The sequence below is a fragment of the Notamacropus eugenii genome, chromosome 5 (assembly GCF_028372415.1).
Source record: "Notamacropus eugenii isolate mMacEug1 chromosome 5, mMacEug1.pri_v2, whole genome shotgun sequence".
Lineage (NCBI taxonomy): Eukaryota > Metazoa > Chordata > Mammalia > Diprotodontia > Macropodidae > Notamacropus > Notamacropus eugenii.
In genome coordinates, this window is record NC_092876.1 from 97,557,729 (window position 1) to 97,575,686 (window position 17,958).

Here is a 17,958-nt window from a genome sequence, read left to right on the forward strand (position 1 = left end):
GGAGTCTCCAGAAAGGATCAAAGGTAGACTAGAAACCCTGAAAATCCTAGAATCAAAGGCTCAGAGATTTATATTTAGAGATGGATAGAACTTGAATGTAATGTTCTCCCTCTCTCTCTCTCTCTTTCTCTCTCTCTCTCTCTTTTTTTTTTTTTTTAACAAATGAGGATGCTGAGGCCCAGTGTCATGGAGAAGTAATTCACCTAAGACCATAGTGGTAATAGTATAGTCAAGATTGGAATTCAGGTCATCTGACTCCAAATTCTATTTTAAACATAGATCTCAAAAGTCAATGTGACATAGAAGCTAGAACGCTGACTTGATGTCAGAAAGACCTGGTTCTTAATAAGGATATTATCTCCCTTTCACAGATGAGAAAACTGAGGCATGGAGAAGTTAACTCTGCCTGTGGTCACAGAGTTAGTAGATATCTGTGGCAGAATATGGAGTTGGAATTTCCCAGCTCCCAGGTAAGGAGAGTCAGATACAGATACAGAGAGAGACAGAGAGAAAGAGATAGATAGAGACAGACACAGACACACACACACACACACACACACACACACACAGAGAGAGAGAGAGAGAGACACACACACACACACACACACAGAGACAGAGACAGAGAGAGAGAGAGAGAGGATAATGATTTTTTTGGATGTTCCAGATATGTAGGAGAAGCCATATCTTTAACATGTCCATGATTTCTAGCTTGCCTCCATAGAGACTTCAGAAACTTTCTCTTGATTTCTTGCCTTTTCAATGGGTAGGGAAGGGGTGAAGGGAGGGAGAGGATCTGAAAGTGAAAATAAAAATAAAATTTAAGGAAAAAGAAAGAAAGTTACTTTCCCTGGAGTAAGATTGAAACCTTTCTCTTGGTTAAGCTGAGATCTCATCTTGTTCCCTTCTAAAGGGTTATGGTGGAGAGAGCCTAAATTTGCAAGTGTAAGCAAAGGGAGAGCAATGCCAGTTTAGTTCTGAATCTATTAAACTCCTCCTAGACCAACAATATTTTTGGGGGAGACAGGTTTAATTCTAGCCCAGCAATGCTTTTGAAGATTGGAGAAAAGAGCACCTAATCTCATGCTGTTCCTAGCACCTTCGTGTCCCTTCCTGCCCCCAAACCATCCAAGAACCAGATATGTTTAAACAACCTATGTGGATGTCTTGGACAAGGCTTACATATATCTTACACAAACCAGTAATTCTATCCATTTAAGGTATCCCTTATATGGCCTCCAGCCTGGACTCTGCTGAGCCCAGTCTGTTCATACTCTTTTTTAGATCCTCTCTCCCTACCCCCAACTCACCTCTCAGGTATGCACAATTAAAGTTACTACAGGTAGCTTTATTCTGTAGGTGGATAGTGTTGAGGCCATTGGCTTCAAAACTTGAGATATTGAAGACCTCATATGGTGGGACCAAGACTTCCCCTTCTGATTTATTGTATGATAAATGTTCAGTGTGAGCCCCAAGGCAAGTGGTAAAATGGAAGAGAGTCCCTGAGCTCTTCGAATAATCTCTGGCCACGTTTATGTTTTTAGATGATGAGGTAAATTGACCAAAGCGCATTTCTCTTTTCTTATCAGGATAGACTTTGTGCTTTATGCCTCTGTAAACAGGAATACATTTTCCTCCAAGTTTTTGGATGGCTCGTGTCAAATAAAAATGGAAAGCCTTGAAATGGAAACTTTTCATGTAGTCATCTGTGGAGGAACAGCAGGTTCTGACATTTTCATTAAATTTCGAGTAAAATGGAATTTTAGCCTTAGAGTCAGGGTCAGTGTAAGCGATGACAGCAATTTCAAAAGGCTTTTCAATGGGCCTCTTATTGAAATTCAGGTTCTCTCTTCTCTTCTCTGCTTTCTCCCACACATCATTTAACTGAGCATCTACTTTTCTTTCTTTAGCCAAGAGTTCTTCTGCCTTCTTCATCATGTCCTCTTCACATCCCATATACTGGTCATCAAAAGCATTGGGTTGAAGGTTCATGTAAATTGTCTTAAATCCAACTTTTATCTGCAGAAAAAATGGAAATTTCAGCTACAATCAGAATTTCAACTCAATATTACTAATAATTTATAAAGGAAGACTGCATGCATGTGTGTACGCACATCTGCTCACATGTACACATGCACTTGCTCATATACATACACACATACCTCACTGTCCCTTATATGCATGAACCATTTTATTTGGCCACCCAAAGAGAAAAAAGCATTGTGTTATATGTATAGTGAATCACCAGTCAGCTGGGGTATGTTCAAAATTTTAATTTCAGAGGTGACTTGGAGGAACGAGAAATAAGGACTTGAGAAGAGGGTATCTCATTTGCCTGGGTTTTGACCTCTTCAAAACCAAGGACTCTCTTTGCTAGGGAACAGCATGATACTTTGGGCAGAATGATGGGTTTGGAATCGGAGCACCTAGGGTCAGAACTTGGCTCTGTGTTTGGGTGAGCCCCTCCGCATACCCATCTTCCTCATCTGTAAGAAAAGGAGTTTGAACGAATTGACTTTTGAGGTCCTTCCAGCTTTGTCTACCATCCTACGTTTGACTCCAAAGTCACTACCTATTCTCCCCCAGGCTTATTTGGACTTTCCCTTTTATTAGACCATGAGGTTAGAGTGAAACAGAATTATACTTGAAGAGTGAAAAATGAAGGGTAATGGGGAAGTCCCGGCAAATATAGTCTGAGGGGAGATATTATGATATTATAATATTCTTAACAATAAGAATATTCAGAATAATATTGGACTTTCTTTGCTAGGGAACAACATGATACTTTGTGCAGAACAATGGGTTCAGAACACCTAAGGACAAAACTTGGCTCTTTGTTTGATCCTGGGTGAACCACTTCCCATGCCCAGCTTCCTCATCTGTAAGAAAAGGAGGTTGAACTAATTGACCTTTGAGGTCTTTTCAGCTTTGTCTGTGATCCTACAGACTCCAAAAATGGTACCCATTCTCCCCCAGGCTTATTTGGACTATCCCTTTGATTAGACCATGAGGTCAGGGGAAACAGAATTATACTGAAAGAGTGAAAAATCAAGGGTAGTGGGGAAGTCCTGGCAAATATGATCTGAGGGGAGATAATATTCAGAAGGGTTGTGAGGTTATGAGAAAAAAAAGCAAAATGGGCAAAAGCAGCTAACACTCAGGATTATATTCAGATTATATTCAACATTGCTAGTGTGAAAGAAAGGTTGGGGCTGTTGTGTATGATGGGGTGATTCTACAAAATGAAATAGGCTGGGGAAAGGTAAAGGGAATAATTATATTATGAAAATGGGACATGAAAGGAAGAACTGATTCAGAGGAAACAGGTGAGGGTGGAGGGCTGGTAATGGAATCTTATTCTCATCTGGGATGAAGAGGAGATAATGTGTACATCTGAGAGGGTTTAGAAGTTTTCTGAACACATAGATAGGTGAGAAAACTGGGGGACAGGGTGGGGTAGGGACTTTTAGAGGGGTCTATAGATTGAGATTTGGGAGGGTAGGGGGAGAGGATGGGTGAACTTTTGGAGAAGTGTGTGGATTGAGATTCTGGGAAGTAAAGGGAGGGTATGGGGGACTCTTGGAGAGGTGGATGAAGTGAGAAGGTAGGAGGGTGGGGGGAGAAGATAATGTAATAGAAAAAGAGTAAAAAGAGAGGCTAAGAAAGAAAATAGTGAGTAAAAAGATGGAGAGAAAGTCACAAATAGTAATTATAACTTTGAATGTGAGTAAGATATTTATAGCAGTTCTCTTTGTGGTGGCAAAGAATTGGAAATTGCAGGGATCCCCATCAGCTGACGAATGGCTAAACAAATTATGATGTATGGTTGTGATGGACTACCACTGTCTTATAACAAATGATGAGCTCAATGACCTTAGAAAGACATGGAAAGATTTCCATGAAATAATGAAATGAAGTGAGTAGAACAGTAACAGCAATATTGTTTTAAGAACAACTTTGAGTGACTCAGTCATTTTGACTACTATAAACACAGAAATTAAAAATAAAGAACATGTGAAGAAAGACACCATCTGCATCACAAGTGTCCTTTGACTCTCCTGTCAGCTTACTGAATTGTGATAGAAAGCCTTTTAATTGCTTAATGGGCGAGAACTGAATGCACATACAAAAGGCACAGGCCATTTTTCTTTTTTCCCTTGGCAGCTTTTGAATGACCCTCCAGGAGCAGAGAGAGGTAAGAGAGACGGCAGGAGCTGACTGCTCCTTCCATCAGTCTCACTCTGCACCTAGGCTGCCTTGTGGCGTGACACCACTTTTTCTTCCTCTTGCGTTTGCTCATCCCTGATCTTAGGTAACTGAGCATCAGAGACAGAAGAGAATAGGGCCATCATCTTGTAAGGTTTGAAAGATCGGCAGAAACAGTAGAGTTCAGCAACCATATACCAGAACAGAGTCTACTGTTGGTCATGGTATCCAAGCATGGCAAGGAGCCAGCTCTGAGGACTGACCTGCTTGAACCAGCCCAGCACTGGATTGACCTGAGTCCTATAATCATGGGGTGGCTAAGCCTCACTCAGAAGTGACTTGAGATAAAAGGCTCTCAGAGTCGGGAAGTACTACCCACCTTAGGCTGGGGTAGTAGAGAGAATGTTTTAGAACTACTACTGTAAGTTTGAACCCATTCTCCCCACGGACTGAAATGATATAGGACAGTGTGATTCAGGAGTTGGAATTCTTACACTGGGCTCTTGTTTATATATATATTTTTTCAATAAATATCCCTCTGTAAGAGTTAATTCATGTTAATTCATATTGAGAAACGAAGTGGCCAAATTGATATTGGGAGATACTAAATGGTGATTGATGTTAGGGGAAGATGGTGGATTCATTCATTAGGTATAGGAATAGAAGGCACCCCAATCTCTCAAAGGCCCCTAGAACCCTTGAGGGAAGCACTTGTCAGTCATGCTCTGGGGATCTGACTAGCCATTGCTAGCTGGGATTGAAAGAGTGAGCTTTGAACCTATCTGCTCCATAATTTTGCTGTGGGATTTGATGATCAATGATAATCTAAAGCACAAACCCTCATGTTAGAAATATGGCAAAGCAAGAGATTCTTTGAATTTGAGAAGGATTCATAGAGGGTATGACAATGAATGAGACTAAAATATTAAACACTTTGGGATGACTTTGATTTATATATGTCTCTATGGACAGCTATCATAGAACCACAGAGTTAGAGCTGGAAGGTGCTTTAGAGTCCAATCTCCCCATTTTACAGATGAAGAAACTGAGGCATTGAGAAGTTAAGTAAGTTGCACAGGATAACACAGCTAGTAATTGTCTGAGATGGTGCTTTAACTGAGATCTCTCTGACTCCAAGTCCGGTGGTCTATTATACCACACTGCCAGTCAGGTGTGAGAGAGAGCATTGCATAGTACATAGGGGACATTTCTAAAGTCAGGGTAACCTGAGCTCAAGTCTTATCGGACACACACTAATGATATAACTATAACATAGTTTTATATATATAGAGAGTCATATAACCCTGGACAAGTTATTTAATCTTTTAGCATTCTAGTAATTTCTCTGTAAGTTGCAGAGAAGTCAATCAACAAGCATTTAAGTGCCTTCCGTGTGCACTAAAAATACAAATAAAGGCAAAGAACATAGACTTTACCCACAAGGAGTTTGTAGAGAGAGACAACATGTAAACAACTATGCATAAACAAGGGAAATACAGGATATATTGTGAGAGAAATGAGTATTTCATATATCTACCTAATCATTGAGATTCATGTTCTCCCCTTCTATTTCCTCATTCAGAAGTAAACCCCTGAAGGTTATTCAGCCACTCTCTGCAAGGACATTGCTGATAGATGAGATTGCCCAAATCTTTGATCTTGGGGGGACTCCACCCAACTAGGAGACCTTACAAAAAGAATCCAGTCTAAGTGAGATCTTGCCCATAGGAAATAAGACTCTGTCTGTCCTTGAAGCCTCCATTAGAATTTAGGGTGACCCAGTTTATGAAGGGGGAAACCAAGCATGTGGTCTGGGTAGAGATGGATTCTTTTTTCCAGATTGTTTGAGGTGGCTGAGTCTCATGATGAGGTCATGTTCTCTACAGGAGGAATAGAAGACTTTGTCCACCTCCTTAATATGTCCAAACCTTCCCCCCCTCCCCAAATTGATTGCTAACCAGTCAAAATTGATTTTCATCCTCAGGGACACACTCTTTTCCAAAGGCTTTTTAAATATTCAATATTTTCCAGGAAGGGTCTTTCATTTATGAGAGAAAGCCAAATAATCACTTTATTAATTATCTATGAGTCATAATTTATAAAATTATTAATTACCCAGAAACTATGGCTCTTGAACTTTTCATATATCACAATGGGAAATAATCAATAGAGGGAAAGCACCAACATTAAGGGGCAGCTAGATGGTGCAGTGGTAACAGCACTAGGCCTAGAGTCAGAAAGATCTGAGTTCAAACTCAGATTCAAACACTTCCTGGCTTTGTGACCCTGGGTAAGACACTTAACCCCTATATGTCTCAGTAGTTCATCTATAAAATGGGGACACATTGGATAAAGGAAATGGCAAACCATTCTGGTATCTTTGCCAAGAAAATAAGACAGACATGTCTGAACAACTGAACAAAAACCAGTATTAAGGCACTCTGGATAGGGTTCTTGTAGAAGGTAAATTTTAGCTTAGACTTAAAGAAAGTCAGAAGATGAAGATGAAGAAGGACAGCCAATGTCTTTGGACAAAGAACAGCAAGAACAGCACTAGATCATAGAATACATGAGAGACACTAAGGTGTAAGAAGACATTAAAGGGATAAAGGAGCTTGCTTGTGAAGGGCTTTAAAGACCAAACAGGATTTTCTGTTTGATCCTGAGGATAATAGGAAGCCCCTAGAGTGGCTGGGGGTGGGCATGGGGGTTAAGGGGGTATGATCAGACTTGCACTTTAGGAAGAATAGTTTGGTAGAAGAGTGGAGGATGAACTGGAGTGAGGAACTTTGGTTCATGAAGTAGGCTGGGCATGAGATGAGGAGAACCTGAACTAGGTTAGTGTCAGAGGAAATAAGAGGTTGCAGGCGACAGCTAGGTGGCACAATGGATGGAGTGCCAGGCCTGGATGGAATAAAGAAGACCTGACTTTGTATTTGACTTCAGATATTACCTATGTGACCTTTGGCAAGTCATTTAACCTCCACTTCCATTTCCTCAAAAGTTAAGTGGGGACATAGTCAATGTATAATTCATTTTACTTGACTGTTCATAATTGTTATAAGGGCTTTGTTTTTCTTTTCTTTTTCAATGTGTGGAAGAAGTGGGAAAATAAGTGTAGATAGGGAGAGGCTAGCAAAAAAAAAAAGAGAAGAGAATCATTGAGATATTGAGATTTTTTTAATTGTACAGAAATAAATAGAAGGACAGTCAAAAAGAAGCACAGGCAATAGGAAAGCTTTGAGAGCTACAGGTTGAACTCATATGCTTAATATACTTAAATAGACTTATGTACTTAAAAATAAAATCAAACTATGCATATTAGAGACCTGTCGTTTCAAGTACAATCCTTCCCCCCTCTCCCCCTTTCTGCTATGTATGTGCAAATGCCAATTCTTTCTGGTGTTTCTTAAGTTCAGGCTAAAAAATGATTAATGAAGGGGTTGGACTCAGTGACCTTTAAACTATGATGCTTCAACAGACTAAACTACCATCATTTCATTTTTTGATGAATTTATGTGATTGGAGCAGTGGAAAGGACATTGAAATTGGAGTGCTGGGCCTGAATTTGAACCTTGAATCCCACCTCTGTCACTTAATACCTGTGCAACTTTCAGCATGTCACTTAATATTTCCAAGACTCTTTCCTCAGATGTAAAACGAGGAAGGGTCAGACTGAATGATCCCTCTACTCCCAGCTCTAAATATATTGACCCTCTGAACAGATTAATGCCTCAAAGAAATTCTACATGCTCGGCAGATGTGTATTCCCATAAGGTATTTGACAAGATCTCTCCTAGTACCCTTGAGGATAAGGTGGAGAGATGAGGACTAGATCTGTTGAGATGAGGACATGGTCTGATGCATTTGGAATCATTATATCATATGGATGAACCAAAGAGTTGTCACTCTTTTTCTCAGAAAACCCATGTGGGACCCAGACTGGGGAGAACCTTAAATATTGACTATATTTTATCCTAGAAGCAACGGAATTCCACCAGTACCTATACAGAGATTAGTTTATACAAAATATACACAGTCTAGATACAAAGTAATTTCAGTAGGGAAAGAGCTGTAACAATCAAGGCTTCCGGAATGACCAGGAGGTGGCACCTGACTTGCGCTTAGAAGGAAGTTAGAGAGGCTTTGAGATAGGTGAGGTGAGGTAAGAGAGCAGAAGGGAGAACAGAAGAATGTTCTAGACCCACCATATTAGAGGGTGTCAAAGATATGACCCAGAATGTGTGTGTGTATGTGTGTGTGTGTGTGTGTGTGTGTGTGTGTGTGTGTGTGTGTGTGTGTGTGTGTGTGTGTTTGTAAAACCAGCTTTTGAGCATACCTAGTTTGTCTGGACTATAATCTGCTCCATTCCTATTATGTGGGTAGGATAAACTCCTTTGATGAAATTCCTGCATCTTTAAAACTGATGAGACAGAGTTAGTTTCTCTCTTTCTGCCATCTTTTTGGCAGTGTATATAGCTGCTTAGCCCAGTGTGGTCACTGGGAACTGAATCGGTGATAAGGGGAAAGTTCTTGCCCTTCTCCAGTTCTTCCTCTTTTACCTGGCTTGGAGACATGGGCATGGGGTGGGGGGAAGTGGGAAGTCGTTCCTTCTTTGTGCTATTTGTCCTCAGTTTCAGGTGCTTAGCTCAGGGTCTTTAGAGCCCAGTTCCAGTTCCAAGTTCAAAACCCACCTGGGGTTCAAGTCCCAGGCACCTTGCCTTCTCAGGGCTTCCATGTCAACCTGTCTGGCCACACCAGCCAGCCTTCAATCCTGGCTCCCAAGTTGCCTTGGTTTGAATTTCTGGTCCTGTGAGGATCACCTCTGACACCTGAAACTGAGTGTCTATGGATAACATGGACCACTTACTTCACATGTAACTATAGCAATGATCCTAATGATCACAACTATAGCTGTGGCGATGATTATCCCTTTGCAATTCATTTCAAGATCTCCTTGCCCGGGCTTTCTTCCTTTCTCCTGATCTTGTCCCTGTAATTGAAACACAAACAAATAAGAAGTCTATTATTTCTGCTTATGAGACAAAATACAAACTCCTTTGCAGTTAAAAGCCTTCATAATCTAGCTACAATATAAATTCTTGATTTTACATTACTTCCCCTCGTTTTCTCTCTGCTTCAGTCAACCTGGCCAATTTGCCATTCCCTATTGTTAAGGAAAAAAAATATTAACACTATACTCTGCATTTTAGGAACAAGAAACAAGCTTACTGCCAGAAAGAATTTTGTTTAACATCATTTAAATCCAAGTTGTTTCTAGTTCAGAGAGAGATGGCAAAAATAACGTCATTCCCCCATGCTCCAGGACATGTTTGTCCCCTAAGACAATTTGGGGTAACATTTATAGGAATCTTGCATAAGGAAACATTTATATCATATGTTAAAACTTTCTTATAGATTAACATTTCAAAGCAATAGTCATTACTCAGCTCCTTCCTTCCTTTCCCTCAAGATTTGAAAGGGCTTCCTTTCTGTGACCATGATCTCTATCTTGTGTTGTGGGAATTTTCTAGCCTGTGTTTTTTGATAGCCCAGGGAAACTCTCATGCACCGTCAGGTCTACAAGACCAAAACGTGATTATCAAGAATGAAAGTCTTCGCTGATCTTAGGTAACTCATTATCTTAGAATAACCTTCAGGGTTACTCATTGCAGAGATCAGTACTTTTAAGTTTTTCCTGAAGTCAGGAAGATTTGAACTCAAACCTGGGCCCAGACATCTACTGGCTTTGTAATCCTGGACGAGTCACTTAACCCCTATTTGCCTCAATTCATCATCTGTAAAATGGGGATGCTGGAGAAGGAACTTGCAAATGACTCCAGTATCTTTGCTAGGAAAACAAGTAAGACACATGTCAGGCACTGCTGAACAACTGAACAACAACAAGGGAATTTGAAAAGAGTTCTTCTGAATTTCAGCTTAGACTTAAAGGAAGCCAGGGAAGCCAGGAGATGGAGAAAAAGAGGGACCGCATTCCATTCATAAGGGACAGCCAATGAAAATTCAGGAAGGTGGGAGTTGGAGTGTCTTTGGACAAAGAATAGCCAGGATGGCAGTGTCACTAGACCGTAGAACACCTGTAACTCTCAAAGCCTTCCTACTCATCTATGCTTCTTTTGGGCTATCCTTCTATTCTCTTCTCCGCATTTTAAACAGTAAAGATATCTCAATGACTCTTCTCTTTTTTTGTTTTTTGTTTTGCTAACCTCTGCCTATCCATGTTTATTCTCCCACTTCTCCCACACATGTGAGAAAACAACAACAAAGCTCTTGTAACAAATACTCATGGTCAAGCAAAATAAATTCCACATTGACTATGTCCACAAATGTATGCCTAATAGTGTATCTTGAGTCCATTATCTGTCTGTCAATATCTGGGAAGCATGTCTCATCATCAGTCCTCTGGAATTATGCTTGCTTCATTAGATAAGGAAGGCAGTTGCTTCCTGGAAGCAACTTCACTTTCTTAGGATAAAGATTGGATTCTGATAACTTTTCAGGCTCTCTTAGCATATACAGTCAATCAACAGCAATCTTTGGCAGAAAAGAAATGGGCAAATGTATAAGCTTTGGAATGAGTGAGGGGTGGTAGTCACAGGAGTTGCTAAAGATCAGTTGTTTGTTCCCACAGAAAGTGCATCTCCCAATGCCTGCTGTTGGGTTTAGCTCTCTGTTTCAAGAAGTCACCTACTCTTAGCAAGCAGCTTTTTCCTAGTAATTGTGAGTCAAAGGGCTCTGTCCTGGACCACTGTTCACAGATTGTCCAGTAATATCAATGTTACGAATAAATAACAATTCATAAAAATATTTATTTTTAGTGCTTATTAAGCATATACAAAGTCTTTCCAAAAGCTTTCAGCAAGTTAAAAAAATTTTGTGATTAGAAACTGAAAAAAAATAATCTTAGTTTGGGCATTTTCCCTTGCTGGAAGGCTCTTCCTATTGGCTTCACTGGCTTCTTTTAAGTCTCAACAAAAATCCCATCTTCTACAGGAAGCCTTTTCAATACCTCTGAATTATAGTGCCTTCCCTCTATGAAGTATTTTCTGCTCATCCTGTATGTAGTTTGTTTGCTTACTTTTTGTCATCTCATTAGATTGTGAGCTCTTTGAGGGCAGGGACTTATCTTTTGCCTCTTTTTTTTTTTTTTTTTTTGTATCCTCAGAGCTTAGTTCAGTGACTGGCATATAGGAGATGTTTATTATTTAGTTAAATGTTCATTATTTGCTGATATTGTCTATATAGCAAAATATTCATAACAGTACTTGTTGAGATCTGGGTTGCTGGGGACCCCGAAATACCAACACTCTGGGTCCTGCTTGAATGAATTCAACATAAGCCTTCTTAAAGTCAAAGAAAACAAAGTTAATCAAAGATTCACCATATTGGGTTGACGCTTAAGGAGCCTAACCTTTTGTAACATTCGTATTGACAAGCAGGCCAGATAGAATCTCACCTAGACAGAGTCTGAGCTGGATTAAACCTGAGTGCCTTCATGGAGGCAAGATGGAACTTAAATACGAAAAGACTGAGGGAAGAATCCAGGTGTCGCCAAGTAGTCTGGGGTCCCAGGGATGGTCTCTATAGATTAAACCCAGGCAGAATCCTGATGGGACTGGCTGATAGGTAGCCCAGATAATCCACAATCCAAAATCCAGGCTGGGGAACTTGGACTTCAAAAGGATGCTTGGATTAAAGGAAGAAAATTTTAAATGGTGATGAGATAGGGAGTATCTGGCCTGGGAGAAATGGAAGGGGAATCCAAGGGGTTCCCCTCAAGGCCTGACTTTCCAGGGCCCTTCAGATGAATGTGACAAAAGCCCTCCCGATCTAAGTGAAAAAGATCTTGGCTTGGGCTTGTGCCCATCACATTTTTGTGGTAACAAAGAACTAGAAACAAACTATGTGCCCTTGATTGGGGAACAGCTGAACAAATCACCGTTCCTGAGAAACAGGAAGAGTTCAAGCCACAGGAAGACCTCTATGTATTAGTGCAGAGTATAGCAAACAGAACCAGGAAAGCAATTTACACAATCACAATGACCACACCAATGTAAACAGGAAGAAAAAACAAAAGTGAATGTTGTGTAATTGACCAAACTTGGCATAAAAGGAAAGTTTAAAAATGCTTCCCCCCCATTTTCCTGCAGGGGTGGGAGGTGAGGGGGTTATGTGTATGGGATATTGGGTCCAGAACACTGTCAAACATGGTAAATATATTTTTAGTTCCTCCAAATTGCTTTTTCTCTCTCATTTGTAATCTTTATTACAAGGGAATGGCTTCCTAGTTGAAGACCAAGGACAGGGACGGATAAATTCAGATATTTTAAAAAAGGCTCAATAAAGATCTGATTGCTTCTTCATGTGTTAAGTAGAGATGGCACAAACTTCAGCCCCATGGCAGCCCCTGCCTGAGACAGTGAGGAGGCTTTGTTAAAATAAAGGGCTCCCTATTCCCCAAAAGATAAATGGTCAAAGGATATGAACAGGCAATTTTCAGAAGAATTCAAGCCATCTATAGTCATATAAAAATACTCTAAGTCCTTATTGGTTAGAGAAATGCAAATTAAAATAATTCTGAAGTACCACTTTGCACCTATTAGAAATGAGAAATGCTGGAGGGGAAAAGGGAAAATAGGTACACTAACAAATTGTTGGTAAAGTTGTAAACGAATCCAACCATTCTGGAGAAAAATTTAGAACCACGACCAGAGGGCTATAAAACTATGCACATCCTTTGACCGAGTAATATATCTAATAGGTCTATACACCAAAGAGATCAAAGGAAAAGGAAAAGGACCTATGTTTGTGCAAAAATATTTGTGGCAGCTCTTTTTGTGATGAAAAATTGGAATGGGAAATTGAGGGAATATTCATCAATTGGGAATGGCTGAGCAAGTTGTAGCATGTAATTGTGATGGAGTACTGTTGTGCTATAAGAAATGACAAGGGGGATGGTTTAAGAAAATCATGGCAAGACATGAACTAATGCAAAATGAAGTGAGAAAAGCTGGGAGATCTTTGTGCACAGTAACAGAAATGTTGTAGTGATGGTCAACTGTGTAAGATTTGGCTACTTTGATTGATATAATGAACCAGGTAAATTCTAAAGAACTCATGAAGGAAAAATACTATCTACCTCCAGAGAAAGAACTGATGAACTCTGAATGCAAATTGATGTGACTAATATGGAAATATATTTTTCATGATTTCTTATGTAACTGATACATTGCTTGTTTTTTCAGTGGTTTGGGGGAGGTTTGGAAGGAAAGGGAAAGTTTAGAACTTAAAATTTAAGAAGACAAGAATTTTAATAAATAAACAATACATTTAAAAATTCTTAAATAGTATCCAAGAGACAAATGACAATAAAATAAATCTCAGATATCTGAAAAAAGTCACATTTCAGGATATTCCACATAGAGTGATTGCTTTCACATCATTAAGGTCCTGGTTATTGATGAACCAGATAATCTAGTTCAATGCACTGTACAGTGATCCCTAGGGCAAAAGGGGAATGTTTTAAACTTTTGAGTACTGATCCAAAGTTACTTCAAAGCTGTAACCCTGATATATATACCCATTGAGTCACAGTATTTCCAGTGAGTTACCATAGAGTCCATAACAATCAGTGGTGAGACAATTTACAATATAACTAATTTCCATGCCACATATGAAAACATCAGAACTACATGCCCATTTGTTTGTGACTGCTTGTGTGTTTGTGTTGGGGGAAAGGGAGCCTTAGCTTCTCTGGCAGTGTCCTAGTTATCTCTAGTCTCTAGAGGAGAAAGTGAGGCTGATGACTTTGCACTGCCCTTCCTCACTTCAATCCAATTCACTTGCAAGTCATGGCATCACCTTCCTGATGTCATGGTACTCTTTGAGAAAGAAAGACAAACAGCAGAATGCACATGGGTCTCATTTACATAAACTACCCTATAGCATCTTTTTTCATGAGCTGCTAAAGTTTTATGATCTTACCAGGGTAGAAAATTTAGAGCAGCTGGCAAGTTCTCACAGAGCTTCTTCTCACAGTGAGAGTCCTCAAGGTCCCTTGTACCTTCACCAAACACCAAGTTACTCTTGACTCATTTGAATACTTCAGATAGTCTTTAACCAGAAGAGCTCTCTGCTTTCTAGAAAAGTCTCTAATAAGTATTAACCCGAAGTTCTAAAATCAAGTACTAGAACCAAAGAGGAGCTAAACTCTTAATGATACCAAAGCATCCCACAAATCAGCAGCACTTGTGGCAGGTTATCAAGTGGTTACCTGTCTTTAAGTGTGACCTTTCGACTGAATCCAAATTTTGCAAAACAATTTTTAAATAAACAATTTTAAATAAGAGAATTTATTCTGTAAAATTTGAATTCAATCAAAAAGCTGCACTTTAAGGATCTAGAAGACCACATGTGGCCTTAAGGCCCAAGGTTCCCTATCCCTGACTTGAAGATAATCAGCTAAGTGGCCCAGTGGATAGAGCACTGGACCTAAGGTCAGGAAAAAAAGGTCTGACCGCAGACACTTAACTAGTTGAGATCCTGGGCAAGTCACTTAACCCTGTTTACCACAGTTCCTCATCTGTAAAATGAACTGCAGGAGGAAATGGCTAAATCATTCTGGTATGCTTGCCAAGAAAACCCCAAAAGAGGTCACAAGAGTCCAACATGACTGAACAACAACAGTCATGAGAAAATAGAACTAAACCTCAACTTCCTGTGGAAGAGATAGGCTGTTTTCTGAGCAGCGTTAACAGTTGTCTATGCCTATCAGACTTTCTGGTTTCCTATCCTCTCATTTATGAGAGCTCACTAAAACTAACATACATTTCTTGTGACACTTCCTTAATTCTCTCAAATTCAATAAGGGTTTTTCTCCCATTACACTTCGGTTCTAAACTCCCATTTCAAGGGGCACTACAAACATTTAGATGAGAGAGCATAGAATTAATTTCTTTAACTTAAAGATCTGTGGGGGAAAAATTGAGCTCCTTGAAGGAAAATTCTTTAAGTAGTCTTCCTGGCCAGCTTAAAATTCTAAAATAACTTTTGCTAAAGGAGTCCTGGGAATGTTCCTTATTTTGTTCATCCTTAAAACAATTTGGCTACTCGGTAGTATTCCTATGATTCAGTTTATGTTCAGGCTTTTATCAGAGTCGCTGCCCCAGTGACTGTACTACAGTGACCTGTCTTAAGGACAAAACAGCAGCATCTTTCCATAGGCTTCCCCTCAAGTTATAGAATAATAACTAAGTTAAATAGTGCTTACTATGTGCCCAACATGGTGTTAAGCACTTCAGTGATTATTATCTCATTTGATCCTTATAACAGTCCTGGGAAGAAGGTGTTATTATTATGCCCATTTTATCGTTGAGGAAACTGAGGCAACCCCCCTCTCCCAGAGGTTTAGTGACTTGCCCAGGGTTACACAGATCATAAGTGTCTGAAGCATTTTCTGAACTCAGATTTTCCCAACTCCAGGCCTGGAGTTCTTCTATGCGTTGTGCCATCTAGCTGCCTTGAAAAGAAACATTTGTGGAGTTAGTCTCCTCTTCTGAGCTTTCAGCTTTTTAATCACCACTGATTGGTCATCTGTTCACATTACTATCAATCAAGCAACAAACATTGCTTGCACCTACTATGTTCCCCAGATTAAGATTAGTGTAGTGGTGAAGATGCTAGGTAGTCTTAGCCTTGGGCCATGGTTTACAAGACCAAGAATTTCCCCATGACTTCTCTAAAATGATAGAAGGACATTCAGCTGTATGCCAACAAGAGTCAGCTTTTGTTTCAGTTTGGCTTCTTGCAGATAACTTTAAAGGGAAAAAGACCCCTGTTGTCCTTTTGAAATAGGACCAATCATCTTAGGAAGCCACTTGGTCAAAATGTTACCTTGTGTACCCTCTAGCTTCCTTGGGTGCAGTGAAGTCAGTCACTTTCCCAAGAAGCTCGAATTATCCCCACTGCTGCTACCAAATTGTTGTAGGAGATTCCCAGCATGGGTTCCTTGAGAGCCCAGGGAACATCTCACCCACCATCATGTTTGCAAGACTTGGCTGGGGGAGAGTAGCAACTGAAAGAAAAAGAAATTCATTAATGTAGTAAAGAAGATGACTGCCTCCTGGTAGCAGCTTCCATTTAGTTTTTAGCCTCATTTAGGGTATGTGGGCAATCAGTGGCATTCTTTGGCAGAAAAGGCATGGTGAAGTGTGAAAGCCTCGAGGTCATGAGTTCCTAAAAGGTAAATTTGTTCTAGTGTTAAATGCATTCTCTGTGGTTAGTCTGGTCAACATTTCTTGTATTAGTCAATCTCTAAGATAGTGGAAACCTCATTTTGCAAAGAATCACTTTTGTTCATCCTGTAGTTGCCAGTAAGGAGGGAAGTCTAAACCCATAGTTCTGCTTCTTTGGTCTTAGAGGTTACTTTATTTGGGGACAAGCTGTTTTCCCCAAACTGACAAAATTCACATTTGTCCACCTTGCCCACAAACTGGTGTGAGAAAGAGCACACGGTCTTTGGGTGAGTCTTGGCCCCCACCATGTTAAGAGGATGTGGAAGCCATGTTCTTATCAAGACAGTTAGTTATTACTCATTATCCTTTTCCCTAAGAAAGGGCTCAGCTTTCGTTTGACCAGTTTTCCTAAGGGGAAAAGTCTGGCAAGGTTTCTTAGACTAAAGAAATGTTTATATCTTAATATTCCCAGAGAAACTGAAAAGGAAGTTTTAATTATACTCCCACCTTATATAGGCCATTCCTTCTCCTGCTCCCAAGCCTTAGCAAAAGCTTTCTAATCCCTCTTCCTCCTTCCCTCCATCTTTGGAATGCTTCCCTTCCTCTCCTCTTCCTTTTAGGATTCTGGATTCTTTTCAAAGTGTTCACTGATCATTTCCTTTAAGAAGCCATTTCTGACCTCTTCTCCCTTCAAGTTCCCTCATCAGTGTTCTTTTCCTTGAAATTATTTTGTATTTATTTTAAATATTTACTTTGCTGTCTACATGTTGAATTCTGCAAGGGCAAGTATGATTTTATTTTAGAGTCTGTGAGCCCAGAATTCAGTACAGAGCTTCACACATAGTAGGTATTTAAAAATGCTTGCTGGATTGAATCAAAATTTTTCTACTTGTACCTTTTTGTCTAATTTCATTGAATGTCAGAGTTATAAGGTCCTGAAAGACCATTAAATCCAATCTGTACATTTTATGAATAATGGCTCATAGAGGTACGCTTAACCACTTACCTCTGCAATCAGACCCTCAGGCATCTGGTTGTTCACCTAGAAGACCAGAGTCTACAATGGCTGGTCATGGTCTTAAGGACCCTGCTGGGAACAGTCAGTCAGTCAGTCAGTCAATAAGCATTCATTGAGCACCTACTTTATGTGAAACTGTGCTAAGGGCTGATACCAGACCGTTTTTCTCTCAGGAGTTCATCCATAGGAAGGATGACTAACCTTAGGTTCACTCAGCCTTCTTTTCCAGATTTTACAAGAGAACAAGGGCACAAAACTAAAAGTGGCAAGGTCAGCACTAGAACTCATATCTTCTGAATTCTGATTCAGAGACCATTACAAAGTTTTCCTTGAACTCATTCCTCTTTTGATTTCAATTAGTGTCAGTCTTCTGAGTTCCCCTGCTTCAAAATCTAGATTTGATTCTGCTTTTTCTATTCCCTTTGTCAAATTAGTCACCAAATCCTCTTCAAGTTCCAACCATAAATTCACATAATACTTTCA

The 17,958-nt window shown here is 39.9% G+C and overlaps 1 protein-coding gene across 2 annotated transcripts in view; it reads right to left on the bottom strand.

The window, feature by feature from the left end:
- Positions 1-17,958, bottom strand: part of LOC140504922 (ecto-ADP-ribosyltransferase 5-like) — a 31,108-nt gene that overhangs the window by 6,084 nt on the left and 7,066 nt on the right. For both annotated transcript variants that reach the window (XM_072610340.1, XM_072610339.1), the window contains exons 2-3: positions 9,074-9,196; positions 1,308-2,016 (exon numbers count right to left, since the gene is read on the bottom strand). In XM_072610340.1, coding sequence (XP_072466441.1) covers positions 1,308-2,016; positions 9,074-9,148 — 784 coding nt within the window. In that variant the 5' untranslated portion in view covers positions 9,149-9,196. The remainder of the gene's footprint in view (positions 1-1,307; positions 2,017-9,073; positions 9,197-17,958) is intronic.